The sequence below is a fragment of the Podarcis melisellensis genome (assembly GCF_964234715.1).
Source record: "Podarcis melisellensis genome assembly, chromosome: 17".
NCBI classification, from domain to species: domain Eukaryota; kingdom Metazoa; phylum Chordata; class Lepidosauria; order Squamata; family Lacertidae; genus Podarcis; species Podarcis melisellensis.
Window position 1 is genome coordinate 4,895,486 of NC_138534.1, and position 27,805 is coordinate 4,923,290.

Below are 27,805 nucleotides of genomic sequence, written 5' to 3' on the forward strand. Positions count from 1 at the left end.
CGCGAGAGGAGCTGGACCCGAAGGAGAGCGCGGTGTCCCTCAGCGCCTTTGTCAGCTGGGAATCTCCTGTGGGGAGAAACTGAGGCAGCGGGCAAGTTTGGGGCTGCAGCAGATGCAAGAGGGATCCTGCCCCCCGAGAAAATAAACCTGGGAAGTTTATCCCAGGAAGGCGAGGGGGGTCTCCCCCCCCAGTGGGTGCAAACTTGGGGGGGCTGCCTTGGAGGGCTTCGGATGATCAGAAGCAGCCCATGAAACTTCAGGTCGAAACTTTGGGGTTCAAGAGACTGTTTGGGGGGAGGAAGAGGAGGCCACGGACATCGCAAGGATCCAGCAAGCACGTTTTGCAAGGAAGTTGGTTTTGGGGGAGTTGGAGTGGGTGAGGGGGATGAAATAATTTAGCCCCCACTCAGCCGGGGCAAGACTGGCAAGACTCCTGCAGACCTCAGCATGACCACGTCCTTCAACTTGCCATAGCGGACGTCGCTTGGACGTCGTTGGGTTCCTGGAGGGTCTTCCTTCGCTTGAACTTGGTTCCGCCATGGCCTCTGTCCCTGTGTATTGTCTCTGCCGCCTGCCCTACGATGTCACCCGCTTCATGATCGAGTGCGACGTTTGCCAGGACTGGTTCCACGGCAGGTGAGAAGAAGGCGGCACTGGGTGGGAACTGACATTTGGAGGCAGCGGCTCCAAAGCCCCTGTTTCTTTAAATCCAGTGTATGTCTGCTCTTGGAGGTGCTGCCTTTAATCGGGGACCTTCATGAGGAGTATGGGTAGAATGCCAGTAATTCTCAAAGGGCTAGTCGCTCTAAGAATCGCCTTGCTGGATCAGGCCAAGATTTAAAGCTTGTTTCCTAAAAGTGGCCAGTCTGAGACCTCTTGAAGGCAGGAAGGGTCTTCCTCTGTTGCTTGTCCTCATCATCTGGTGTTTAGGGTTGATCTGTCTTTGTGCATGGACACTTCTGGGTGGTTGCCAGAAATCGATTGGGGGACCGTGACATTCATCCATAGAAACAGGAGCTGACCAGCGGACTTCATGTTTATACCTGCCAAACAGTTGACATGCCTTAAGTCATGGATGGGGAAACTAGCTCTTCAGGTGTCATCAGCCCCAGGAAGTGTGGCTGGTGGCCAGGAATGGTAGGAGTTCCCTGTCCCCCATCCCTGCCCTAAGCTCTTACAGTGTCAGTTGGTGTGGAGGCTTAAAATAAGTTAGCCGTTCCCCCAAACAGGTAAGCAATGTGCTTAAATCAGACCATACTGGCTATTAAGGGATCTGAAGTTATAGAAGTGCAGGATCTGAAGTTATGGAAGTGCAGCAAAAATTTAAGAAGCTGTAATTCCTTTTCTATTGTGCTGTTTCAACCCCACACAGCTTCTTTTTGCACTTGCATGTAGTGCAGTCATGTTTCATGGAAGATGTGAGCATAGAACTGCTTTCTATTGTGCCAGATTTATTTCTTATTGCAGTTGTTTATATCCCACCATTCAGGATACAGGATACAGATCCTACCAAGGTGGCCTTCAAGTACATATTTTAAAAATAAAATAAAAATTGTAACATTAAGGTCTTTTCTACATGATGGTTGTTGGTAGTTCATCCAGGGGTGGCCCATCTGGGGCATGTCCTGAGGTGAACTTCACCTGCCTCCTTTCGCTCCTGGAATTCCTCTCATAGGGTTGATGGTAGAGTACTCTGATTTTTGCCAAACTGTCAGACACCCATCACCAACAGTCATATCTGGATTAAATTTCAGATTGTTCCTTCATTTAGCCAGCTTTTTTTCAACTGGTAGCAACTGCATGCAGAGCTCCTTGTAGGACATTAATAGGTGAAGATGCCTTCACTACCAGGTTGCAGGGTGGAACTGACAGACAGTTGATTAAAAAATGAGCAACTAGGTGCAACTTCTTAAACAAAGAGTGTGGATGTTGGAACACATGGTGTTTATCTTTTAAGGAGCATGTGGCCGCAATTCCATCAGGTCCTCAGGACATGCTGGTTTAGAATAGAAAGGGTTGCCTCAAACTGGAAAGGACCTGTATAGCCAAGTGAAGTGTCCTATGTATCTTTGAGGTTTCTGGCAGATGACTGTCCCATTCCCCTTCATGCCCTTGAACTGGAGACATTGATTATACAAACTAGGCGCTCTGACTTAGGGTACAGTTCCTGTGTTTCAGAGTTAGAAGAAACTGTCTCTGGGCTTGTACAGGGTGGTCATCTAGGGCTGGGTGGTTGTATATTTAGGGGATATTGCTTCTTTTGGAGCAAGTGGAGAACCTGTGACTTCCAATTGTGGTTGGACTCCAGCTCCATCAGCCTCAGCCAGTATAGCCAATGGTCAGGGATGATGGGAGTTGTAGTCTAATGACAGCTGGAGGCCACAGTCTTCCCATACCTGTTTTAGTAGTTGTTGTCTGTCTTTTGGAGAGATATGTGACTGACTTTCTCTCTTCAAGCTGTGTTGGAGTAGAAGAGGATGCAGCAGCTGACATTGACTTGTATCACTGCCCTAACTGCCAACTTCTTCATGGACCATCTGTCAGTAAGTTATGGTCCTGCTGTGATTTTTCAGTGGGATGAAGACTTAATAGGATATAATTGTATACTAATTCTTGCATGGATGCTGTCTCATCACAAATCACAAAATCTGGTGTATTGATCAAATCCCTATGAATGAGAGCTTCTCTTTTTTAAAAAGTGCTACTCCTTGTGGTTCGAGAGAGAAATTCTGTAATATAAAAACACAATGTGTCTGCTAAAAGATGCAAGAACAGAGATCGGGGAAAGCATTTGTGTCTTTGCACAGTGCCTCAGGGACTCCTGTCCCAAATTTCCTGCCTCCCTTGCAGCTTTGCTGTTTTCAGTTATCCAGTATTCAATCCAGTGCTTTTTGACTAATAGTCAAGACTTAATTTTTCAGAACTCAGTACATAAAAATTCTGTACTGAGGCAAGCTGGTTCTGCAACCCTTACAAGTTGTACTGTTCAACATGTGTACTGTTCATCTCAATTGGCACAGTCTGTTTGCGTTTTGACTGTTTTACATCATTCCAGTTTATGCAGATTTGCATAAACTGTTTGCATTTTTCCACTATTTTACAGAGTTTATTTTTTAAAGTAATGTACAGTATTTGCTAGTTTAGAAGAGGGGTAAGGACCTCAGTCCAATCCTCTGGAAAGTTTATTCACCTACTCTTCTGGCTTCTGTAATTTCAGCAGGTATTGCCCACACGCTTTCAAGCCACTCTTTTGCAACCACCAGGAGTGGAAATTTGGGTGGGTTTTTTGTTTGTTTTTGAATGAAGGCTGAGAGTTGTAGGAAACTGAATTTTGTCCAATATCTCATTCAGTGCTTCTCCTGTGCTTTAGAACATTGTGGTGTATCATCCCTGCTGATGTTGACATATCTCCATGTTTAATCATTTTGGGGATAAGGGAGTTCCAGCAGCAGTGCAGAGTTTTTAGAAACTTACGTTTTGCAAGTTCTCTCATGTATTAAAGAAAGATACAGTGTTGAAAAATACACTGTCCCTGGTCTAGCCCAATAGCTGACCCACAATTTAGGGTCTTAGGAGGACGCCTTTAGCTGGAGGTTTCCGCAGGGTGGTGTTTGCCAAACCTGATATACTTTCTAACACTCTACTATGGCCCTTCTTTGTTTAGCACAGACCTACTCATGTGTAGGCCCTTGACTACAGGTGTGTGTGTGTGTTTTGTTTGTAACCTCCTCATCAGCAGTATTCTCTTAGCTCCTTCAATATCTTTGTCACCTTCCTCTGCTTATGTCTTTTTCTCCCCCCCCCCTTTACTATCTTGCTTTCCCCTCCCCTTGACAGTGAAGCGGCGCCGGGGGACCCAAAAACAGCCCGACTCATGTGCGGTCAAAGAGGTTGGCAAGGCGGTGAAGACCGGAAGCAGTCTGTTCATCAAGGAACTTCGCAGCAGGACGTTCCCTAGGTGGGCACATGCTTGGTGATTTTTGGGTCACCCAAGAGGAAAGAAGGAAGATTTTCCAAAACCCATGTTACAGGGTAGCTGGTGTTCAGGTAGAGGGAAGCTTTTGTTCCAGAAGGCCAAGAATGCACTGTGGACAAGCCCTTTTTATTCCAAACCTGCCTGCTCGGGCAGAAGCTCTCTGTCTGGGGCTTTGTTTCCCAGCAACTTTGTGCAGGATGGAATGAATGGTACAGCTGTAACATCAGGGCTCCTTTAGCCACAGTTAAAATGAGGATTTCATCACCGTGGGATCTCACGTTCATTTCCCTCTGCCTCTGCTTAGAGCAAATGTTCTCATTTCCACTGTAACTGTGATTAAAGGGTAAGTCAGCACCTATGTCAGGTATAGGCAAACTCCGGCCCTCCAGATGTTTGGGACTACAATTCCCATCATCCCTGACCACTGGTCCTGTTAGCTAGGGATGATGGGAATTGTAGTCCCAAACATCTGGAGGGCTGGAGTTTGCCTATGCCTGACCTATGTTATCCTGAGTAAAGGTGACCAGGTTCAAAGTCCGCTGTTAGTGACTCAGCTGCTAAAGAGGCTTGGTGGTGGTGGTGTACTTAAAATACAGCAAGTGGTCAATTGTCCACCTCACGCAGTTCACGTGCATGACTACAGAGCAACTCCATAGATTGGCTGAACTTGGTGAGCCCAGAGTGGCCTCTGTGCCTCTTGAGTGCTGCCTGTAAGATAGTCTCCACCACCTACTCTTCAATCAAAGAGATGGTGCTTCACGCTTTTCCACCATTCCATGTGATCCTGATTTCTTACTCAATGGGCAGTTGAGCCCTGAGATGATTTCCCCCCAAGGTGATTTAGTAAAAATGATATGGAAGAAGAATGTCTGAATGGTTTGTTGCCTCAAAGATTGGGGTTCATTTTTCTGATGGTATTTTGGATCCATTAATCATGAAGCAGAGATGCATTCCAATGGGTTGAAGTCCAGTAGTCTGTTGAACTATTATTTTAGAAAGTTGTGGCACAGCAGGTCCAGCAAGCAGCTTGTTAACAGTCTGATACAGTCTTGATAGCAGGCTGTTTCTTTGTTTTATGAACTGGTCTGCTATTTATTGTTTTCTGACTTTCCTTCTGACTCTTTGGGGAATCTCCCTGCAGCTGCTCACACCCTTGGTCCTGCCCCACCCCCCTGCTGCACAGAGCGTCTCCAAAGAGAGTCTTCAAGGCTGCAGCTGCAGGGGGGGGGGAAGCCTCCTCCCACCACAACAAATAGCAAACCAAGTCGTATTGCTAGGGCAATCAGCTGAGTCTATGGTGGACTCTCCATGTTCTGTGACAGATGCATGAATAATAATAATAATAATAATAATTTTATTATTTATACCCTGCCCATCTGGCTGGGTTTCTCCTGCCACTCTGGGTGGCTTCCAGCAAAATGTTACCTAAGGGATAGAAACTTGGGATTGGCTTGTTGTTCTTGGCCTGACACCCCCCCCCCCCCGCTGCTTCCCCAGTGCGGACGAGGTTATCCTAAAGCCAAGCGGGACCCAGCTAACAGTGGAGTTTCTGGAGGAGAACAGCTTCAGCGTCCCCATCCTTGTCCTGAAGAAGGATGGGCTGGGCATGACCCTTCCTCCGCCTTCCTTCACCGTGCGGGATGTGGAACATTATGTGGGTGAGTAGCAGGGGAGCGTGGCCAAAGGAGACCTATGTGTTGGGTGCTTCATTCATTGCAGTCAGGAAAGGGAGCCAGCAGGTCACACAGCTTGGTGTAATGTTGTCCTTTCATCGCAGAGGCGGTGTGGTTACTTGCAATTGCATTTTGCGCATGGTTGCATGGAGAGAAAAATAGTCTTTGGGATTAATCTTATTCGTCCTTTCTTCCGTGGTTGTGACTGATGAGAACAAAAGGTAAAGGGACCCTGACCATTAGGTCCAGTCACGGACGACTCTGGGGTTGCGGCGCTCATCTCGCTTTATTGGCCGAGGGAGCCAGCGCACAGCTTCCGGGTCATGTGGCCAGCGTAACTAAGCTACTTCTGGTGAACCAGAGCAGCGCACAGAAACACCGTTTACCTTCCCGCCAGAGTGGTACCTATTTATCTACTTGCACTTTGACGTGCTTTCGAAGTCTTAGGTTGGCAGGAGCAGGGACCGAGCAACAGGAGCTCACCTCGTTGCGGGGATTCGAACCGCCGACCTTCTGATCAGCAAATCCTAGGCTCTGTGGTTTAACCCACAGTGGCACCTGTGTGCCCTGATGAGAATAAATAGGGAGAAGAAGTCTTATCTTTCGCCACGTGGGTTGGTTATCCCCCTAGAGCCATTATTGGTTTCCCAGCCTCTTGGAGGGTGCCTGGCTATGCTGACTCACTTGTCCTCCTGCTCCACAACTGCCACCCCAAAGGCAAAAGATATGTGTGTGGAAGCAGCAGGTAATGGGGAACAGTGGGTTTCTGGCCCTTTGATAGCAGTTGCTGGCCAAGGTGCTGGAGGAGAGGAGCGGAGATGTTGGCAGTGCTGAACTTCTGACAGTTCATTGCGCCACGTTGGTGGGGAAACCCTGCAAAGAGATTCCAACTGGTCATGAAGCTCACGAGGGGTGAGAACAGGAGTGCGCTGCCATCTCCCGCGACTTCAGCCTCTCGGACACTTGTCCCATTATCTGAGCTGCCCGGCATGTCGGTTCTTTTTTCAACAGGAGCTGACAAGGAGATTGATGTGATTGACGTGACTCGCCAGGCCGACCTCAAGATGCGCCTGGGTGACTTTGTCAGATATTACTCCAGCAGTCGTCGGGAGAAAGTACTGAACGTCATCAGCCTTGAATTCTCTGAGACCAGGCAAGGAAAAGGGGGATATGAAAACAGCTGTGTGTCCTTGTCCTTCATTTTCCCCAGTATACACCCTACCCAGCAGAGAGAAACCCTGGAGCTGGAGAATCCCCACTTTTGCCATGAAGCTGTAGTATCTCCCTCCCTACTAAGCAGTAGTATCCCTCTCCTCACTAAGTGTCTTTGCTATTGTGGGGGTGCAACATAAATCTGTCTCTTCTTGTTCTTCCCTTTCTCACAAAGGGGTGTGTGTCCATTCCCCCCCCCCCCCCCGGATAGATATGTTTCTTGTGTACCTGTTGGGCTTTTAGCAGGTCATTGGAAGCAGTTTTGAATATGAAAAAGAATATGGGCATTTCTTCTGAAAGCTCATGATAGACCTTAGTTGGAGTGCGAAGATCAGATGTAGGGAACCTGTGGCCTCAAATTGATGTTTTGCTACAACTCATCAGCTTGACCATTAGCCAAGCTGATAGGCTGATGGGAGCTGAAGTCAAACAACAGGGATAGGGATGCTGTCATCCTTGAGCTGGAGGGACAAAAAGAGAAGGAAGGCATTTTAAATTATATAGCAGCCAAGAGAATAACTGCTTAACCCTTTCCCTTCCCATTGTTTTCACATTCAATATTGCCCTTCCTAAGAGCTGCTCTGCAGGGTCCACATTTCTTTTTGTTTGCAGATGGAAAAGCAGATGGAGTCTGTACAATTTTGAGTTTACAAAGAGTAGGAGGGGAAAGGGTTAAGCACCTGCTGCTTTTCCACTCACAGTTGCAGTTCCCAGGGTTCTTTTCCTGCCTTTATTTTAAAGTGGGGGGGGGGTCCCTAGCACATTCTTCCCCATGTAATGGGTAGTTTGGCCCTTGATCATGAACCTACTAAATGGGCTGAGGTGAGACACTGTTTTCTCAGCCTGAGTCCCTCCTCGCACCACCTGGGGATGATAGTTATACTGACTTATTCTTACAGCAATATATTGAGACAGTGTATTGTAATTTGAACACTCCAAAAGCCCTATATAAATATTAAAAATAGCTGCTATTATTATTGGGAACCAGACAGAGGGCCTTCTCGGTAGTGGTGCCCGCCCTGTGGAACGCCCTCCCATCAGATATCAAGGAAATAAGCAGCTATCCTATTTTTAAAAGACACCTGAAGGCAGCCCTGTTTAGGGAAGTTTTTAATATTTAATGCCCAGAGTGGCTGGGGAAGCTCAGCGAGATGGGTGAGGTATAAATAATAAATAATAAATTATTATTATTTAGATTTGAAATGCAGTGTTCCTGGTCTAAATCCACTCATCTCTCTACTGGATTACTGTTCTAAAATCCTGTCAGGAGAAATCTCTGCAAGATGGACGAGTTAACTTGTTCTTCCTTCACAATTTTTCAGGCTCTCTAATTTGGTGGAGACTCCAAAGATTGTGCGCAAATTGTCCTGGGTAGAGAACCTGTGGCCAGGCGAGTCGGTGTTTGAGCGTCCCAACGTGCAGAAGTACTGCCTGATGGGGGTGCGAGACAGCTACACGGACTTCCACATTGACTTTGGTGGCACCTCTGTCTGGTACCATGTGCTGCGGGTAAGAATATGAAGGCCTGGGGGTGGGCAGGAAGGGAGCTTGATCTTAGAGCTGAGCCACAGAACCAGCAGACCTCCCATATGTACTTCCACTTCAGATTCCGGGGGATGGTTGAATGTTTCGTTGTCTGTTTCCCACCCTCTCCCCAAATATTTTCGTTTTGAAAGAAATCCATTTTGCACATGCTAAGGTCGCATATTGGGGTGAAGGGTTCAAGAGCCATTTGCCTGAGTAGGAGGATAAAAATTAGCCTGGAGCACCAGGCCTGGAGTCTGAGGTGGCAACTGGTATACAGTCAGATGAGTCTGCTGTCCTTGTGTTTATGCTTTCTGTTCTATGAGGAATGAAGCTAGGCAGTTTGCTTAGCAATATGGGCTTGTTTGGAAGCTCCTGAAGGGCATCATGAGGTCTCTGCCAGGCCTAGCAAAACTGAGCAGCAGGGAGCGATTTCTTGCTTCCGGTTTGATCTTCACATCTCCTGTTCCATCCTTACTCCAGAAGCTGCTGCTCCATTTCTGGAGCTGGTACTCTTCTTCATTTTCTTTTCTGGCAAGAACCGCCTCTTGTTAGGTGGTTGAAGCCCCCATAGACGGAGGCTGAAGAAACAGAGTATGTTGAGTTCAGAGAAGAAAGAGGATTAAGAATGGAATAGGTAAATTTCAGGTGCTTTAAAGGATGTCAGAAATTGGAGGGGGTTTTGACATCTACAGGCCAATAAACATTGTTTGAATGGCAGGAAAATAGACTTGGCTGGGTGTGTGTGTGTGTCACAATTCCATACAAGCACAAGGGGAAACCACAACAAGCATTGTGGTTGTCCTCTGTGTAATTCTCTGACACTCCAAATCAGCCTGCCTTGAGGTTGAGGCAAGGAGCTGGACTCTGCAGACTTGAAAGCAGCCATGCTGTTTGTTTGCTGCACATTAAATGCCCCCTTGCGCAACAGGATGCTTCCTTCTGTTACGCCAGCCCTCTCTGCGCTTTATAGCATCTGCTTTTGCCCTGTTTGACAGCTCTTTTGCCCCTAAACATTAGAAGTGGCATATCGGCTCCTTTTCACTACCATCTGTTCCTCGCAGGGAGAAAAGATCTTCTACCTAGTGCGTCCCACTGCTGCCAACTTGACCCTCTTTGAAGCCTGGAGCAGCTCTTCCAATCAGAACGAGTTGTTTTTTGGGGACCAGGTGGACCGATGTTATCGCTGCCCCGTCCGGCAGGGCCAGACGCTCTTCATACCCACAGGTATTGAGTCACTCCAGCTCCTGCCTGCCACTTCCGTGGCCGCTGCTACTCCTGGGGCCTTTGTTTTCCTCCCACTCAGGGACACCTCTCCTTCCATTGTGAGTGACTTGCATTGCCACAGAATAAGCTGCAGCTCAAAATGTGGTGAAATCCAGCTGCATCTAGCAAGCAGCTGGGGGCACCATTTCCCTTTCCTCTCATAAGCCATGAGTCCTTCTGGGAGGCCCAGTCCTTACTTAGTCCATGTCACTGCTTCCTCCTTCCACTTTCAGGTTGGATCCATGCCGTGTTGACCCCTGTTGACTGCCTGGCCTTTGGGGGAAACTTCCTACACAGTCTCAACATTGAGATGCAGCTCAAGTGAGTTTGGCTGGGAGTGCTTTGCTGGTCTGCAGCGAGGCATCTTGGGAAGTGGCGGGGAGGAGACTCGATCACCGGTGGATCACCCTTTGGCATGCAGAAGGTCCCTGAGGAAGGCTTCTGGAGGTTGCCCGGCTGGGTCTTGAGGGGCCTTCAAAACTCCTTGACCCTTCACGCAGTTGGCAGCAGAGCAGGACAAAGGATTTGAAATTGTGCAAATAGATTTAATTTACAGAATTCGTTTTTTTTTGGGGGGGGGGTGTTTCTGATCACCAAATGTAAGTTCCTCTGGCACAGAATTCCATGGTTTTAGAGCCTAGAGCATACATAACCTCACTGGTCTTTTTGTTTCCTCCTGCCCAGAGCCTATGAGATTGAAAAGCGTCTCAGCACAGCTGACCTCTTCAAGTTTCCCAACTTTGAAACCATCTGCTGGTACGTTGGCAAACACCTCCTGGATATCTTCCGAGGTGGGTATTGAGTCCTCCCCTCCATGCAGTGCCCCCACCGTGCCCCCACAAAGCCGCTGGGCATGAGAGCTCCTGCTGCTAATGCGCTCTGTCTCCCACAACAGGCCTTCGAGAGAATCGCAGACACCCGGCTGCTTATTTGGTTCACGGGGCCAAAGCCCTGAACACAGCCTTCCGCTCCTGGACTAAGAAGGAGGTAAAGTGTTGCAAGAAGGGCCTTTCTGGAGCTGCAGCTCTTTGTGTGGGGTTGCTGCCCAGGGTTCTGATGGACTCAGGGCAAAGCTTGCCTGCCCTCCTGCCAGCAGTCAAGAATAATAATAATAATAATAATAATAATAATAATAATAATAATAATAATAATAATTATTATTATTATTTATTATTTGTACCCCGCCCATCTGACTGGGTTTCCCCAGCCACTCTGGGCGGCTTCCATAGAAACCAAAAATACACTAAAATATCACAGATTAAAAACTTCCCTGAACAGGGCTGCCTTAAGATGTCTTCTGAATGTCAGGTAGTTATTTATCGCTTTGACATCTGATGGGAGGGCGTTCCACAGGGCAGGCGCCACTACCGAGAAGGCCCTCTGCCTGGTACCCTGTAGCTTTGCTTCATAGACTCCACCAGCCTGCATATCAGGGAGAAAGCGAGTCTATAAACTTTCGCCCTGGCGCATTTCCTTTCTGTGGACGCCATTTTTATTTTGTATGGAAAAGCATTCAATCCTGAGCCTCCGCTTGCAGTCTGAAGAGGTGCAGCTTGGACACAGGTTGACCACCTCTGCAAGGTCTAGGCCCAAATCCCAAGCATTTGAAGGGGAAGGAAAGTTGTGGGTGGGATCCTGTGGCATTCCAGATGTTGTTGGACTCCCAACTCCCTTCATCCCTGACCCCTGGGCCATCCTGGTTGGGGCTGCTGGGAGCTGAAGTCCCACTCCTTCTGGAGAGGTGCTTGCTGCCAGCCACACCCCTTTGCCAGTGGCTCTTCCGTTGAGCACACAGGGGCAGAGCTTATAGCAACCTGATCTCCTCCTCCTCAGGCCCTGGCAGAGCACGAGGAAGAAATCCCTGGCACGGTGCGCCCAGCACAGCTCATCAAAGACCTGGCCAAGGAGATCAGGCTCGTGGAAGTGAGTATGAGAAGGAAGCCGGGCCATTTCCTCCTGGCATTGAGGGGCCTGTATTCCGAGATGGGGAGCAGCCTTGAGAGTAGCACCATTTCTGTCCAGCCTTGAGTGCCCTTTTCATCTCAGATGCAATTGCTATAGGAAAAGACTGTGAAGAGAATAATTGGGTGCACTCTTCCAGGTGCCATAAGAAAGCTGCAGAGATAGTGCAGGACAGTGCGCACCCCAGAAATGATCTCTTTCAGTTACTGCCTTCTGGAAGAAGGTACAGGGTTATAAAGACTAGGACTAGCTGCCTGAGAAACAGTTTCTATTCAAATGCGATTTTGGTTTTAAATGCAGTGTAAGGTAGTCTCTATGGGAGTATACTGTATTTAATTATGGGGTATCAGAGTTTTTAGGGGGCTAACCAGGCTAGGATAGCAGGCGTGTTGGTTTTTGAATGTCTGATGTAGATTTTTTCAATTTCGTTGCTCTGTATGGGACAATGACAATAAAGATTATCATATCGTATCATATAAAAAAAAGGATGGCCACCAACGTGGATGGCTTCAAAAGATGATTAGACAAATTCATTCTTAGTGGCCAAGAGTGAGAGCTCAGAAAGGCCCCGGTTCAACTTTCACTTCACCCATGTGAGGGAAGAGGGGCTCATCCCATTGGCTCTTTGGCCAGTAATTCCACAGCTTGCTGGATCATGTTCGCGGTGTGCTCAGAGCAGCCATGGCAGAGACTGTAGCCTGGCTGTTTATACCACACCGTAGAGAAAAACATATATTCTGGCAGCCCAAACACATGCACAGAGGACTTGCAAGCTTGGTCTTTCTGTCCTGGGGGGATACCAGACAGGTTTTTCCGACTGGCAAATGCCTTCCTCTTGGTTTGTGAAGCGCAGCAGAAGGCAGGGCCCAGCCCAGCAGCATTTCATAGCATCAGGTCTACGTTAAGGGCTGGGGGGGCGGGGAGCGGGAGTGATGTCTCCTTTGGGTTCTGATGCTCACGCTCTTCCAGGATATATTCCAGCAGAACATTGGGAAGACAGGCAGCCCATTTGGATTGCAGAGGGGTACCCAGCCTGGTGCAGCCACCAAAAGGGGGGACCAGAGCCCCAAGGAGCTGAGCCAGCAGAAGGCCAGCCGGAAGTACGTTGCCTCGGTCAAAGCCTTGGAGCAGGAGCTACTGGACAAATACAAGCAGCAGGCCCTGAAAGCAGAGAGTCCTGGCCAGGAGGAGGTGAGCTGCCATTGTGACTGTGCTGCGCGTACTCGGAGGGGGCTGTGCAGTGGGCGAGTTTTGAGTCCAGGTGGATTGGGGGGAAGGGGGAAGAAAGACTTGGGGTACCAGTCTCCTGAAGCTTTGAACTCGCTTTCTGATTAGCGTATAGCGTCACCCTCTTCTGGCCTCCTGTAGCCTACCCACCTTTTCCTTTCCAGTTTGACCTGCCAAGTTCCAGCCTGGAAGACACAGATGGGGAACCTGACCTGACGGAGGAGGAGCTGCCCATGATGGTCGCCAACGGCCGGGGCGCCAGGTTCGCTTTTCTGTGCCTGCGTTATGATGTGCAAGAGGGGCTGGGCGGGATGGGAGAGCTAGACAGAATGGAGAGCTGAGCTGGTGAAGTTCCAGCAATTCTGGCCTGCCACCTTCACCGCTGCCTAGGAGTTACCTCAGAGATAGTCAACTAGAAGCTTGAGAGGGCCAAATCCGCCACCCTTCCATAGCCCTGGATCTCAAGAACTGTGCCTACACCATGGGTCGTCAAACTAAGGCCCGAGGGCCGGATCCGGCCCAATCACCTTCTCAGTCCGGCCCACGGACGGTCTGGGAATCAACATGTTTTTACATGAGTAGAATGTGCCCTTTGATTTAAGATGCATCTCTGGGTTATTTGTGGGGCATAGGAATTCATTCATTCCCCCCCAAAAAAATATAGTCCAGCCCCCCGCAAGGTCTGAGGGACAGTGGACCGGCCCCCTGCTGTAAAAGTTTGCTGACCCCTGGCCTACAACTCACCGCTTCCCAGGCTGAGACACAAGCAAAGGCGTCAAAAAGTTATGGCAGCAGCTGTGGGACTTTCCCACTTAATACACCTCAAGCCCCTACTGCCAAGACACAGGGTATGAGGAGATGGAAAACACTGCAAGGAAGCAGCTCTGCCCAAGTTTTTAGAATTAGGTGGGTGGGATGGGGTTTGAACCTGGTGGTCTCCCTAAGTTGTGGAACTGCAGCTTCCACAATCCCTGCCGCTGCTCCTCTGGCTGATGCTGTTGGGAGATGGAGGCCAGCAACATCTTGAGGGCCCCAATTTAGCCCTCCTTGCTGTAGCTGCTGTTCCCACTGTAGGAGAGAGAGTAAAAGCTATCTTTACCTTTGCCTTGGCTAACATGGAAGTGAGCCAGTGGGCAGAGACAACGCTGCCTTCCCTTTTTTGCCCTTGCCCACTTCAAAATAATATGTGGCCCCCTCTTTAAATAGCCAACCAGTGGCAGAGCAGGGGACCAGGTCCCACCTCACTACACTACCATCCATAGGGATGAATCTAGCCCATTATTTCCTCCAAGTTGCCCAGAGTAGCGGACCTGCTTTTTCTCCTTCACCATTTTTACCCTGTGAGGTGGAGGCTGTGAACGGCTCAAGGCTGCCCAGAGAGCTCAATGGCTCTGTGGGAATTTGAACTTAGGTCTTCCAGCTTTTGGTGGCAGGAATGATGTGATTCTTTTCCAAATCAGCATTTTCCATCCCCCAAGGAGTGGTGACACTGGGGTGGGAAATAAGAATGGGGTTGTATCTAGCTAAATTTGACTCAGGGTAGACCATTGATAACGATGGACACAGCTAACATTGGATACAACCCAGTGTTCTTTCCCCTCCTACATGGCTCCTCCATTAGGGCCGAGCCACCAATTAACTGCAAAGGCAGATTTTCGTGATGTACAGATATTTCTACAGAGAAAATGGTATGGGGCACCCAAAACAGTGCCGAGCTGTGTACAGCAGCTGTTGGATTGGGGCCATGAGAGGCACGTGCCTGACCAGTCGTAATGTTTTCTCCTAGCAGGAAAATCAAGGCCTCTGAACGCAGCCGGAGCCATAAAGGGGCACTGGCACAAGTTCCCCGCAGCCCATCGGACGCTGAAGCCCCCGATATGGACTCTGAGGAGGACCTGCAGATTGACGAGACACCGCGCAGGGAGAGGAGGAGCTTGGTGCTGCCCAAGAGGCTGCCCAGTATGTCGCATTTCCCCTCCCCCCCCTTGCTTCTGCCTCTCTGCCTGCCAACGTCTCTCTCGGGTTGGGAAAACACATATTTAATTCTATTAGCGCTATAGACCGCCCTTCACCAAATGGCCCCGGGTGGGTTAGAAAAAACATCACAGTTAAAATAAAAAGTCTGCAAAAGCAACAATGATCAGCTTAGCAAAGCAGCAGCACAAGTGAGCATTGCAGGAGGAGGGAAAACCAGAGGTCCATCTTGACCGCTCATCAGAAAGCATACAGGGATAACTTCTGAGATTTAACAGGCACTTTTGTACACAGTTACAAAGATTTGTTGGCAGGCAGGAGTATAAGGTCTAGGAGCTTGCTTTTAAGAAATAAAATTAACATTAAAGTTTAAAGAATTGGGAGCATTTCACATTCTTGTTTCTTTTTGTGCTTCTGTGGAATTGCAGTATAGGTGCACAACTCTATACAGTGGTGCCTCGCAAGACGAAAAGAATCCGTTCCACGAGTCTCTTCGTCTTGCGGTTTTTTCGTCTTGCGAAGTAAGCCCATTAGCGGATTGGCACTATTAGCGGCTTAGCGGATCAGCTGATAAGCAGCTTAGCGGCTTGGGAAAAAGGGGGGGGGGAGGAAAAAACCTCCGCAGGAACTCGTAGGACATTTTCATCTTGCGAAGCAAGCCCATAGGAAATTCGTTTTGCGAAGCACCTCCAAAACGGAAAACCCTTTCGTCTAGCGGGTTTTCCGTCTTGCAAGGCATTCGTCTTGCGGGGCACCACTGTAGAGTTTGCCTTTCTCCACTTCCTGCTTTCAAGGAACTTTTCCTGTCACTCATCTTCTGTGGCTTGTTGAACAAGTTCTGCCCTCCTCTTTGTCATATTCATCTTCCAAAGAGGCTACACCTCACCCCCCCTTCCCGCCCAACTCGTGCTTCAGGCATTATTAGCAGCAATATCGTGGAATTTCCAAAGTCTCTGCCTGGCTAAATGGCAGCCCGATCCTGTACCTGCTTGGTCCTTGCCCCCTCCCAGATCACAGGTGTTGCACTGCAATCATCTGGTGGGTCTATGCAATAGTAGCCCCTTCCCTTGCAGATGCTGGTATGCTTCTGTCACAGCTCCCAATCCCTACTCCTTTGTGTCCAACAGTTAATTTAACATTTGCTGTTTTTTGATTCCAAGAATTTCCCCGGAAGTTGCCACGAGCCAAGCCCTGCTCCGACCCAAACAGAGTGCGAGAGCCAGGGGAAGTAGAGTTTGACATTGAGGTAAGTTGGGCTCGGGACTTCAGGAATGTTGTGCTAGCAGAAATGAGGCTTCATTTAGGTTACCATCGCCCTGGAAATTTGAGTCTGACATCTGAAGGGTCGTGGCCTCCTCATGGCCTTATTTCAGGGAAGTAGGCAGTAAGTTTGTTTGTTTATTTTAAGGCATTCTTATGCCACTTAATCATTAGCAGTTCAGGTCAGGATGGCCATTTCAGGGATTTTTCTGGAGTTGAAGGGGGCAGGCCACAGCAAGATTCACACATTTGCTCTTGTTTTCATTTTATTATTTTCATAATTATTATTATTAGTTTTGTTTGTTTGTTTGTGCCACCCATCTGAGTGGGTTTGCCCAGCCACTCTGGGCAGCTTCCAACAAATTAAAACACAGGAAGACATCAAGCATTAAAAATGTGCTTTTATTGTTTTTTGAAATGTGCCTTTATTATTGTTCCAAGCCGCCTAAAGTAAAAAGAATGACTAGATCAGCGGGGAAGTGTGCAAAGTATGTGTTTTTAATAACCTTTCTTTTTGTACCACCTAAGTGGAGAGAAGAAGCTTAGTCTGAAATGTGGCCACTTTCCTTTTTTGAAGACTGGTGCTCTGGGACGGGCATCAGTCACCCTGTCTTGCTGAATCATTTTCCTCCTCCAATAGCGACGAGCAGCAGAAGAACCATGAGTTCTCCTGAGGCTCCTTCTCTGTCCCTCAACACTGGGCTTCAACCTCCAGGGGGAACAAGCCACTTCTCCCTTTACTAGGTTTTGTGGGATGCAGACCAATTCCTGTGCGCTTGTGTGAATATTTCCTCCACTCTTGCAGGCTGGCTGCTCAGGTTCCTCTTAAGGAGGGTGGGAAAGAGGGCTCTGCCTCTGCTGCTGTGGCCTTCTATTGGACACAGTGCACAGAAAAGCAGGATAGAAACTTAATAGGTGAATTGCCAACCGAGGCTCTCTGAAATTTGTTCCACTCTCAGGAGGACTACACCACAGAAGAAGAGGAGGACGCCTCTGGCGATGACCAGCTGGAGGGCAGCAGCAGCGCCGCCGGGATCCTGGACCTGCTCAAGGCCAGCCGGCAGGTGGGCGGTGCAGACTATGACGAGCTCAGGTGAGAAGCAGCCGCTGGTGGGCCTCAGGTGCTGCTCTTGGGGCCTCTGGACAGACCTGCCCATGGGACGTCTCGGGGCACTCTTCCCTTCTCTGCAACAGATGGTTTGTCCAGAAGTGCTGGAGGGGGCTCTCCTCTTATAAGAGCAAAAGAAAGAGGCACTTTCTCCCTTCCTTTTAGGTGGGGAGCCTCCAGGGCGCTCTCTGCCCGGCCACACACCCCTCCCCAGCCATACCGTCCACATACTGGCACGAGGACCCTGGCTGGTTGCCTAGAAGGAACTGTCACCCATGGGCTGAAAAAGGAGCCCCACATTTGAGAGTGCATTTCTTCTCTACAGTCTACCCTCTTCAAAACTGAGATGTTGTCTTGCATGCATGCGTCACCCAAGTAGCCGTCTTGGGGAGTCCTGTCCCCTCCGCTTTGCCAAAGTGGCTGTGCTGGCAAAGGCTGATGGGAGTTCTAGTTGGAAGCACCTGGAGGGTGCCAGGCTGAGAAAGACGTGCTCTCAAATTTGGGAGGCAGGAAGTCAGTCACCAAGGAGAGGAAGAGGCAGAGGAGGAAAAGCTAGAGGGGCACCACTCCCAAACCTCCAGTTTCATGTTGCAACTGCCATGTGCGGGGCCAGGCATATAGGAGAGGTAACCTCACCATCACGTTCACACCTAGGTCCTCCCTGCTCAGTCTAGTGGTACCTCGGGTTACAGACGCTTCAGGTTACAGACTCCGCTAACCTGAAATAGTAACTTGGGTTAAGAACTTTGCTTCAGGATGAGAACAGAAATTGTGCGGCAGTGGCGTGGCAGCAGCAGGAGGCCCCACTAGCTAAAGTGGTACCTCAGGTTAAGAACAGTTTCAGGTTAAGAATGGACCTCCAGAACGAATTAAGTTCTTAACCCGAGGTACCACTGTATTGGTTTCCCTGTGTCTGATCACAGTGCCAGTATGGCCATGCTCTCCCTCTACTGGAGAGCATAGAACAGGCTTCTTCATGCAGCACAAAGGCAGTCATGGGCACCAACTTGGATGGCTTTAAAAGAGGATTAAACAAATTCATGGAGGAGGAGGAGGTGGAGGAGAAACAGAAGAGGGCCATCGATGGCTCCTAGCCAGAATGACTGGTCTCTTATCTCTGCAGCAATGCTTCTGAATACCAGTTGCTGGAAACCACACGGGGCCGGGGGAGGGGCTCTTATGCTCATGTTCTGCTCGCTGGTTTCCCACGGGCATCTGGTTGGCCACTGTGGGAACAGGAAGCCAGAGTAGATGGCTCCTTGGCCTGAACCCAGCAGCCTCTTTTATGTCCTTCTCCCACTTTCTCTTGTCATGGATTTCTACTCAGTATTGATAGTTAGCAGAGCAAAAACATTGCAGAATTCCCTCAAAAATAGACCAGAGGCAATGGTATTTCATCCAGCAGAGCTTTGCTGCTACTGAAGGCAAATGAGCATCTTGGTCACAAATCCAATACATTTGGCACTATTCATAAGGAATCCAGTTGCAGCAGACTTAACTTAAACTTACAGTAACTTATAATAAGTCTGAACATTAACACTGAGCATACTATGTACAGAACACCACACCAGAAAGGGAAAGAGATAGAAAGAGAGAGCCAGGCTCCTCTGGCCTTATTATTATAGTCAGCATGACCTTGTCAGAAAGAGATAATAGAACCAGTTTAAGCCAGCTGTACTTAGCTTCTCTGAAGGAATAACCCAAATATCATGAACCTTCTGCTTGTTTCCTTCACATAGAGAAGCTTCCAGAACCCTCTTGAATTAATTAGAATAGGAAAGATCTCTACACATCAGATCAATACTTTCTGTACTAAGAAATGCAAACAAACACCTCTAGCGCTGGGGTCCCCTTTCATCTATCTCCCTCTTTCTCCAGTAAGAGCTGTGTATGTATTCTGCGGGTCCGAAGAAACTCAGAGTGTAGCATTGGTCAATGGTCCAGAAGAAAATTTCCTCTTTTTATTTCTTTTCATTTTATTCATGTAATACATTTTTATCCCGTCCCTCCTTCCAAAGGAGCTCAGGGCAGCAAACATCAACATTTTTTAATTATTTAACAAAATACATAGACTGATTTAGTATAGTCAGTTTACAAGAAATATTAAGATCATCCATTAAAAAGTTTAAAATCATTAAGAGCATTCAAAAACAATTAAGATTAACCGTAAAAGAGCTTAAAACATGTCAAGACTTACACACCTGGATGGGCTTTCCTAACGAGACATGTTTTTAGCAGGTGCTGAAAGGGATACAGAGACGGCACCTGCCTGGTGTCCCTAGGCAGGGAGTTCCAAAGTGTAGGTGCTGCCACACTAAAAGGTTGAAAAAATGTTGAAACAGTGCAATTTAAAATAAAGTTAAATCATCTTTAAAATAATTTAATTTTCTTTTTTAAAAAAATGAAATTTCAGTCCTATCCCTTGATGGAGGCAAAGGGGTGCTTGAGGGAGTGTGGGTGATGCCTCCTGCCTGCCATCTCACAAGTCGGGGGTGGCGGGAGCTGAATATGATTTCCAGCAGTTCAGGGGCCCTGCAGAAGTTCATAGCTGCTCCTCCTCCCCAAAGCTAGAAAAACCCAGAATAAATTTGGCAAATACAGTCATACCTTGGGTTACAACTGCTTCAGGTTGTGTTTTTTTTGGGTTGCGGATTGCCGAAACCTGGAAGTACTGGAATGGGTTACATCTGGGTTTCGGTGGTCGCGCATGTGCAGAAGTGCTAAATTGCGCTTTGCGCATGCGCAGAAGGGCTGAATCGCAACCCACGCGTGCACAGACGCGGGTTGTGAACTTGCATCCCGCATGGATCACGTTTGCAACCTGAGCGCCCACTGTACATACAAAGTGCACAACACACTTCTCGAAATAAGAGAAATGATGCCTGTTTGCTGGATTTCTACAGCTTTTCTTGGGGCACACCTTTGCTTATTTTGTCTAAATAAACATGGATTATGCTTGAGCCCCTGCTTGTGGACGCTCAGCTTTGCTGCCAAGTCGGGGGCTGGGTCGGCAGGGCGATGTGGGTTGTTGTGGCTGATGCCGTGTGCCTCCTTTGTGTCCCCCCCCCCCGCAGTGATGCACCTGCCTCCCCCAGCACTCAGGAAGCCATCCAGGGCATGCTGTGCATGGCCAACCTCCAGTCGTCCTCGTCCTCACCAGGGGCCTCCAGCTTGCAAGCCTGGTTGACAGCGGGGCACGAACGCGGCTCTGCGGGAGCCTCCGGCGCTCAGCGCTCAGGAAAGAGGCCCATCAAGCGCCCGGCCCATCACAGCACCGACAGCGAGGAAGAGGCCAGCATGGACGAGCAAGAGAGCCTGGGCGCCTGCTTCAAGGATGCTGAGTACAGTAAGGATGGCCTGTCTGAGAAGAGGGGCTTTGCTCTGCCGTAACAGGGCAGGGGGGGAGAGAATGAGGTCCAGACAAGGGCTGGGACCCTCCAGGGATTGCAGGACTACAGCTCCCATCACCTTGAGCACTGGCCCTCCTGGCTGGGGCTGATGGGAGTTGGAGTCCAGCCACATCTGGAGGGCCACCAGGTTTCACCAGCCCTGCTTTAAAGGAAGCAGCCAATCTGTAGACCCGTAATCAGGCTGGATCCTAATACTCTAAAGGAGGCTTATATTGCTCCAAAAGGTGCAAAAGGTTCCCAGGTGACTGCTGAAGTGTCACGCGGCTTTGGTCTGTTCACTGTAATTTGGCCTTTGTCTGGGTAAGCAGCACTTGCCCCCAGAGCAGGGGCCAAAGGGCGATAACGCCACCTGCTGTTGTCTCCCTGTTTGTGCTGCCACTACCCCAAGGCTGGCAGCTGACATGGGGCCGGGCTGAGCTGCCCGAGCTCAGTGGCTGCATGCCTTGTGCCCCTCCTCCCTATGGGGCGGGGGGCAGAAAGAGTGAGAGAGAGCAAGAGTAGACTGGCCTAGCAGCACCGAAATTCCCCACTGTGACACCTTTCTCTGGTTTGGCCCTTGCCCACCCTTGCGCTGCTGGAGAGCTGGATTGGAGGGGTCCTTCCTGGTCTCTGTTTCTGTGAATTTCAGACAATTCCTGTAGAAGATTTAGGTGGTAGCAATCTCACAGTTTAACGCCACTCAGCAATTCCAGCATTTTGTTTTTTAAATGTTTGGTCTGATTGTGAAGATGTGGGCTAAACGCTGCTTTCCAGTTTTTTGTAACTGAAGACCTCTGAAGGCAGCCTGTTTAGGGAAGCTTTTAATGTTTGATGTATTACAGTATTTTAATATTTTTTTTGGAAGCTGCCCAGAGTGGCTGGGGAAGCCCAGCCAGATGGGTGGGGTATAAATAAATTATTATTATTATTATTATTATTATTATTATTATTATTATTATTATTATTATATAAGTCCCTGTATAGAACTCGGTCCTGCCTGATTCCCTCTTTCCGTAGTTTACCCTTCCTTGGAATCGGATGAAGATGACCCAGCCTTGAAGTCTCTACCAAAGAAGAAGAAATGCACAGACGATGCGCCTTGGAGCCCCAAGGGTAAGAACCCATCTCTTGTCACTGGGACAGGTGCATTAACGTGATGCTGCACAGAGGCAGGAAGAGCACCAAATTCAATCTCCTGAGTTTATTTGCTTCATAATCTTGTTGCTAAACGAGCTTCTAGCCTTGGTGCATCCAGAGATATGTTTGAAAGTGGGTGGCTGAAATGCCTGTGGAGATGAGAGGATTTGATGAATAAGTTTTTCGCATTTGGGGACTGGCCTTCTGCCTCCCACATTGGGCCCTTGGCCTTCCCCTGAACATCACTAGCCCAATAAATTGTGCAGGTTTGTTGCAGGTGTGCCGTTTGCTTGCTATGTATGTTTTGCAAGTTGCAAAATCTAGCTTTTCTTTGTGCAAATGATGGGAACCCCCGAGGTCTAGATTTTGTATTCTCTGCACTTCAACAAAAATCTGTGCTGAGTAATGCAGCCCGTTCTGCAATTCTGCAGCATCATGGAGTGCAAAAGAGACTGGCCTCTCAGGATTGCTTGACTTAACTGAAGCAATTTGGCTTGGGGAGACCATAGAGTTGGAAGAGACCACAAGGGCCATTGAGTCCAATCCCCTGCCAAGCAGGAAACACCATCAGAGCACTCCTGACATGGTTGTCAAGCCTCTGCTTAAAGACCTCCAAAGAAGGAGACTCCACCACGCTCCTTGGCAGCAAATTCCACTGTCGAACAGCTCTTACTGTCAGGAAGTTCTTCCTAAAGTTCTTTTCTGGTGAAGGCAAAAAACAAAACAACACACACACACACACACACACACACACACACACACACACACACACCCCCCCCAACAGCCTTTGCTGTATGGAAAGGAAGAAGGGCTTTTTCTTTTAGAAAGAAAGGTTTTGGGTTTTTTTAAAAGAAACAGCCTGTTAAGCAGTGTTGAGAGGGCTGTACTTCATGGCTCTGAAATGCACCCTGAGTGAAGGGCACCCTCCATTCATACTGCATGCTGTTCCCTTCTCTTTCCTTTGCTCACATGCGCATATACCTGCCATTCCTGGGTGTGGCTCCTCCCGGATTGAAAGCTGCATCTCCTAGAAGGCCTAGGGCAGGGACATCCAACTCCCAATAGACTGTGGTCTACTCACAGTATAAAAAAACTCGCAGTGATCTACCCATTGTTGTTGAATGGACCAAAGTTGTTGAGCTGTTTTGGGGAAGGCCAAAGTTGAGATGTTCAGCTTTTTTGGGAGGGAGGGAGGGAGGAAGGAGATCACTGTGGGGCCAGAGATCTACCAGGAACACCCCGTGATCTACCAGTAGGCAGTGATCTCCTAGGGGGCATTCTTGCTTGTGGGGCAGCACCACAAGTTGTGCTGAGCACTGTTTGTGTCTGTGTAGCATTTTCCATTCCTGTGGGTCCCTCTCCATGCTCCCACTTGCAGCGGGAAGAGTGATTTTCTTTCCTCCTTTGAAATCTCTCTTAGTTGGCACAGGATGAGGGTGTTGTTCTTCCTTTAAGCCCAAGGTCCAGAATACCATCAGGAACACAAACAACATTTCTTTTCCTCCTTGCAGCCCGGGTCACCCCAACACTGCCCAAGCAAGACCGCCCCGTGCGTGAGGGCACCAGAGTGGCATCTGTCGAGACAGGATTGGCGGCTGCGGCAGCTAAACTGGCTCAGCAGGTAAGTGGCAGGACTTGCTTTGGAGGTGGGAAGAAGGGACAGAGATGCTGGGATGTCTTTGAAGACATCGGAGAGGATTTTGCTTCACAAACTCAGAGGCCTCAGGATGTTTCAGGCAGGGTAGGGCTGGAGTTTGGTATAATATTTCTGACCTTCATCGTTAGGAGATCAGTGTGCTAACTTATTCATTAATTGCCTTTTCGACAGTGGTTCGTAAAGCAACGTTGCGACTAATAAATCTGCATGAACTACACCTATTCAAGTACTTTGTGTTTGGATTAGATTTCACAGAGTATTCATGGGGTTTGTGGCCAAAGAAATAACTTTTGTGTAACCCTTTAAAATAATCCATTTCTGGAATTATCCCCAGCCACTGCTAACAGATAACTTTAGTGACCCAAAGCAGGGATGGGCTATGAATTCTCTGCCCTGGAACTCCCATCCCAGGGAGAAGCCAACATATGTCCCATCAGCCCCAGCCAGCTTAGCCAGTGGTCAGGGATGATGGGCATTGTAGTCCAGCAACATCAGGATGGCATCATCCGATGGCACCTCCTGCGCCCTGCGAAAGACTGGCCACGATCCAGAGATTCACAGAAGATTGGAAGAAGTATATGAATTATCTGAAGAGCAATTGCAGTCAACAAATTACGCTAGTAGGACTACAAGAAGTTTTGTAAGGAGAAATATATGAAGTGTTACAAAGTTGAAAAAGATGAGATATTGGTTATGAGTTTGAAATGTAATAGGGAAAATAAGAAATGCATACTAAGAGATTAGACTGGAAAACTTTCAGACAGGACTGATGGAAGTCAAAAAAATTGAATAAGATGTAAAAGTATGTTTAATTATTGTTGAAAATGGTATGTTAAAAAACTAATATATAAATAAAAAGAAAGGCTGGCCATGATCACAACTAGAACTCTAAATAAAGAATTTCTTCTTTGCTTTCTCTCTGTCTGTCTTAAGGAACACCAGAAGTTGCAGCGACGGAAACTCGTGAAAAAGAAGCTGCCCTCTCCCAAGCCACCCAGCCCGGATCCAGAGCCAGAGCCGGAACCAGAACCAGACCCAGAACCACTGGAAGCCGAAGTGGAACCAGACCTGCCTCTGCCACAGCAGGATCCGGATCCTGGAGCGGCGACTCTGGCGCCCACGCCTCCCACCCCAGAACCCAAGCAGGAGCAGTTTGCTGGCAGCCTGGTGGACCACGAGTACACCGCCCGGCCCAACGTCTTTGGCATGGCCCAGGTGAACCGCAGCTCCACGCCCATGGCACCTGGCGTCTTCTTGTCCCAGCGGCGCCCCTCGGCTGGCTCCCCAGGTCCTCAGGCAGCGCAAGGTAAGCTGGAGCGTGTGGACTTTGGGAGGCAGATTAGAGGAGGATCTGGGGGTGTTCTAGGAATCCAAAATCATTTAGTCCAGAGCAGTCCTTGCCTGAACACCATCCCACTCGATTGCTTTCTTTCTCAGATTGCTTTCTGAGCAAGTGGGAAAGATTTTCCCTTCTCTGGCATCAAGGTGTCTTGGGCTGGTTATTGGGCCATGACACCGTGGGACAACAACAACAACAACAACAACAACAACAACAACAACAATAATAATAATAATATTTATTTATACCCCACCCTCCCCAGCCAAGACTGGGCTCAGGGCAGCTAACACCCGATATAAAAACCAATTGATTGAAATACAACTTAAAAACAAGATTAAAATACAACATTAAAACACAGCCTCATTTCAATAGAAACTCAAATCAAAAACTTTTTGGGTGTGAAAACGTCAAGACTTCACCAAGGCTAACTTTCCAGACTGGTCCTACATGGGCCAGAAAAAAGCCAGGGAAGTCCCCAAATAGGAAGAAGAAGAAGAGTTTTGATTTGATATCCCGCTTTATCACTACCTTAGGGAGTCTCAAAGCGGCTCACAATTTCCTTTCCCTTCCTCCTCCACAACAAACACTCTGTGAGGTGAGTGGGGCTGAGAGACTTCAGAGAAGTGTGACTGGCCCAAGGTCACCCAGCAGCTGCAGGTGGAGGAGCGGGGAATCGAACCTGGTTCACCAGATTACGAGTCTATCGCTCTTAACCACTACTTCCATCACAGAAGGAAAAAGGAAAGGGGGAGGGGATCAAACTGATTCCAAGCCAAAGGCCAGGCGGAACAACTCTGTCTTACAGGCCCTGCGGAAAGAAATCAGATCCTGCAGGGCCCTGGTCTCATGAGGCAGAGCGTTCCACCAGGCTGGAGCCTGTGTTGAAAAGGCCCTGGCTCTGGTTGAAGCCAATCTAACTTCCTTAGGGCCCGGGACCAGTAGGGTGTTGCTATTTATGGACCTTAAGGTCCTCTGTGGGGCATACCGGGAGAGTAGACAGAAGTTGTGTATCTTGTTTGGATAAGTTGACCTCTGGCTGTCCTCATCCCTGACTCAACCATTTCCCCCCCTCTCAGGGAAACGCCCCAAGAAGGGCTTGGCGACAGCCAAGCAGCGGCTGGGACGCATCCTGAAGATCCACCGTAACGGCAAGCTGCTGCTCTGAGTGCCACCCTCGCACTGGCTCCAGACCTCACGCCCCTTGGGCACCAGCGGACGAGTGAGGCACGGATGAGGCCCAGAGACACTGCCTTCGTGTCCTCAGGAGAGCTGCCGGGACAATGGGGTGTGGATGAGCCCCCCGTGCTACCTCTCCCTCATGTGGATCAGGGCCAAGACTGAGCTGCTCCTGCCACTGGAAGCATGGGGCTAGATTGGCAGCCGCTCTGATGTTGAGCTGAACCATGCTTCCTTCCCCTGAAGAGACAGACAATGCCAGAGGCGCAGAGGGGCTTCGTCACGCCCAGGGACTCTCCATCCCTACCTCGACCCGCTGCACTTCCTTTTCTGTCTATTTTGGGGCTTATACCTCTGTAGAATTCCCCCCCCCCTCCCACTGCCATATTGCACACAAGGATATTGGTTAGACATTTCTTCCCAGCGACCTTTGGCATTTTCATTGCTGTACACAGATCCTGGCACACAGTGCTTTTAATTTTCTTTTTTTTAACAGTCTTCCTCCCCCCCCCCACTACAAAAAAAGAGGGAAGCAACTGCTTATTGTCCTCACTTAAAGCAGATAACCCTTCTCCTTTCCCAGTCTTCTAGAAGTCTGACCCCCTTTCAGACACACCTTGTGGGGGGCACTTTGTGCTCCAGAGCATCACCCGCCAGCTCGGCAAACTCCCAAGAAAGCAGGACAGGGACAGCTCCCTGGGGAAATGCAAAGGTATTTTCCCCTGCGCTGCTTCTCAAGAACTTGGGTTTGAGGAGAGGGCAGGCTGGATATAATTGGATTTCAAAAAACCCACCCAGCTGCAGCGAGTGAGTCGCCATCATGGCTTATTCACACAAAACCTGCCATTGGTAAAGTCACCTTCATTGTGTGAGTGGGAGTCAGGTGGTGTTGTTTTTCATGTCCTTCCAGATCATAAGCTCCCTGCACATTCAAGATTAGCATTTTGGGAGAAGGCTAAACTAGTGTCTTCCCCTGACTTGCCCAGTTATCTATGTGAAGGGGGTTCTGTTGTTTTACTGTTGTTGCTGCTTTGTTTTTAATCTAGCACACAAACCCTTCCCCCACTTGTCAGAAGTGATACAGGCCAGTGCCAGCTACATCCAATGGGGTTCCTCTGATGGGGGGTCTCAGAGTATCTCCCCTGTAATGGATCTGGTAGGTTTTCCTTTGACATGAGGGTCTCCAGTAAGGCTTCACAGTTCTTCCTACTGCAAATCTCTTCTATTCTTGATTCCCCTTCCACACCCCACTTTTCTGGGTCTGTTTTTACATTCTTCGCATGAAGCAGTCTCCCTTCCACTCCCCCCACTTCCGACCCCTACAGCGGCAGGGAGGGCACCATGCCCCCTAAGCAAGGACTTTAAAAAGACATTTGTACCCAGCTGCAAGGCTCAGTTTATATGGCTGTGTACCATATTTTTATGCCAGACTCCAGCAGGCTTTGTGTAAATGTTTGAATTCTATTTTTTAGGCATCTCTCTAGAAATGTGTGTTTTAAAAAAAAAATCAAACGAGGCTGAAACTTTTTTTTATATATATTCAAGGTTAGAATAAAACCTTTGATGGTTTAGCATGGCTCGTATATGGGGCACATTTTTCTGATTTTTTTTCCAGGAACGAACGCCTTCATGTGGGCTGCTGGGAGCTCCCCTCTCTCCAACAAAGTCTGAAGAAGTTGGGCTTTTAGTGTAAACTTAGGGCTGCATCTCACACAGTACTCAGGTTGAGATACCACTTCCAAAGCATAGATGGCATGCCAGTTTTGAAGGGCACCTGTGCACATTATTTTCAGCTGGGTGGCTTTAATATTGGGGCTAATGTGAAATTGCTCCCCATTTCTTTTGCGAACATTTTCAACAGTGTCTTCAAAATATCTCCCTTTTCAGCAGTTCTTTTTTTACATATCTTGGAAGAAGAAGAAAGA

The 27,805-nt window shown here is 48.7% G+C and overlaps 2 protein-coding genes across 3 annotated transcripts in view; one reads left to right on the forward strand and one right to left on the reverse strand.

Annotated features, from left to right (window-relative positions):
- Positions 1–27,805, reverse strand: part of PFKFB1 (6-phosphofructo-2-kinase/fructose-2,6-biphosphatase 1) — a 294,172-nt gene that overhangs the window by 195,081 nt on the left and 71,286 nt on the right. The window lies entirely within an intron of this gene.
- On the forward strand, positions 294–27,463 carry PHF8 (PHD finger protein 8). 2 transcript variants are annotated; one of them, XM_081893912.1, is made up of 21 exons: positions 294–636; positions 2,458–2,543; positions 3,838–3,958; positions 5,474–5,634; positions 6,661–6,802; positions 8,184–8,370; positions 9,450–9,612; positions 9,885–9,972; positions 10,336–10,442; positions 10,547–10,638; positions 11,485–11,574; positions 12,583–12,804; positions 13,005–13,102; positions 14,627–14,799; positions 15,975–16,060; positions 17,034–17,167; positions 20,257–20,528; positions 21,589–21,684; positions 23,220–23,329; positions 24,299–24,671; positions 25,781–27,463. In XM_081893912.1, the coding sequence occupies exons 1-21, from the start codon at positions 539–541 to the stop codon at positions 25,867–25,869; spliced, it is 2,988 nt and encodes a 995-aa protein (XP_081750038.1). In that variant the 5' UTR covers positions 294–538; the 3' UTR covers positions 25,870–27,463. The 2 variants fall into 2 exon arrangements, with proteins under 2 accessions (XP_081750038.1, XP_081750039.1); XM_081893913.1 differs by having other exon boundaries at positions 14,630–14,799.

Excerpts from the sequence above, each read along its gene's own strand:
- PHF8 (XM_081893912.1), top strand. The coding sequence starts at position 539 with ATGGCCTCTGTCCCTGTGTATTGTCTCTGCCGCCTGCCCTACGATGTC. Across the intron at positions 10,639-11,484 it reads GCTCCTGGACTAAGAAGGAG|GCCCTGGCAGAGCACGAGGA; the intron begins GTAAAGTGTTGC and ends CCTCCTCCTCAG. Across the intron at positions 21,685-23,219 it reads TGCGCCTTGGAGCCCCAAGG|CCCGGGTCACCCCAACACTG; the intron begins GTAAGAACCCAT and ends TCCTCCTTGCAG.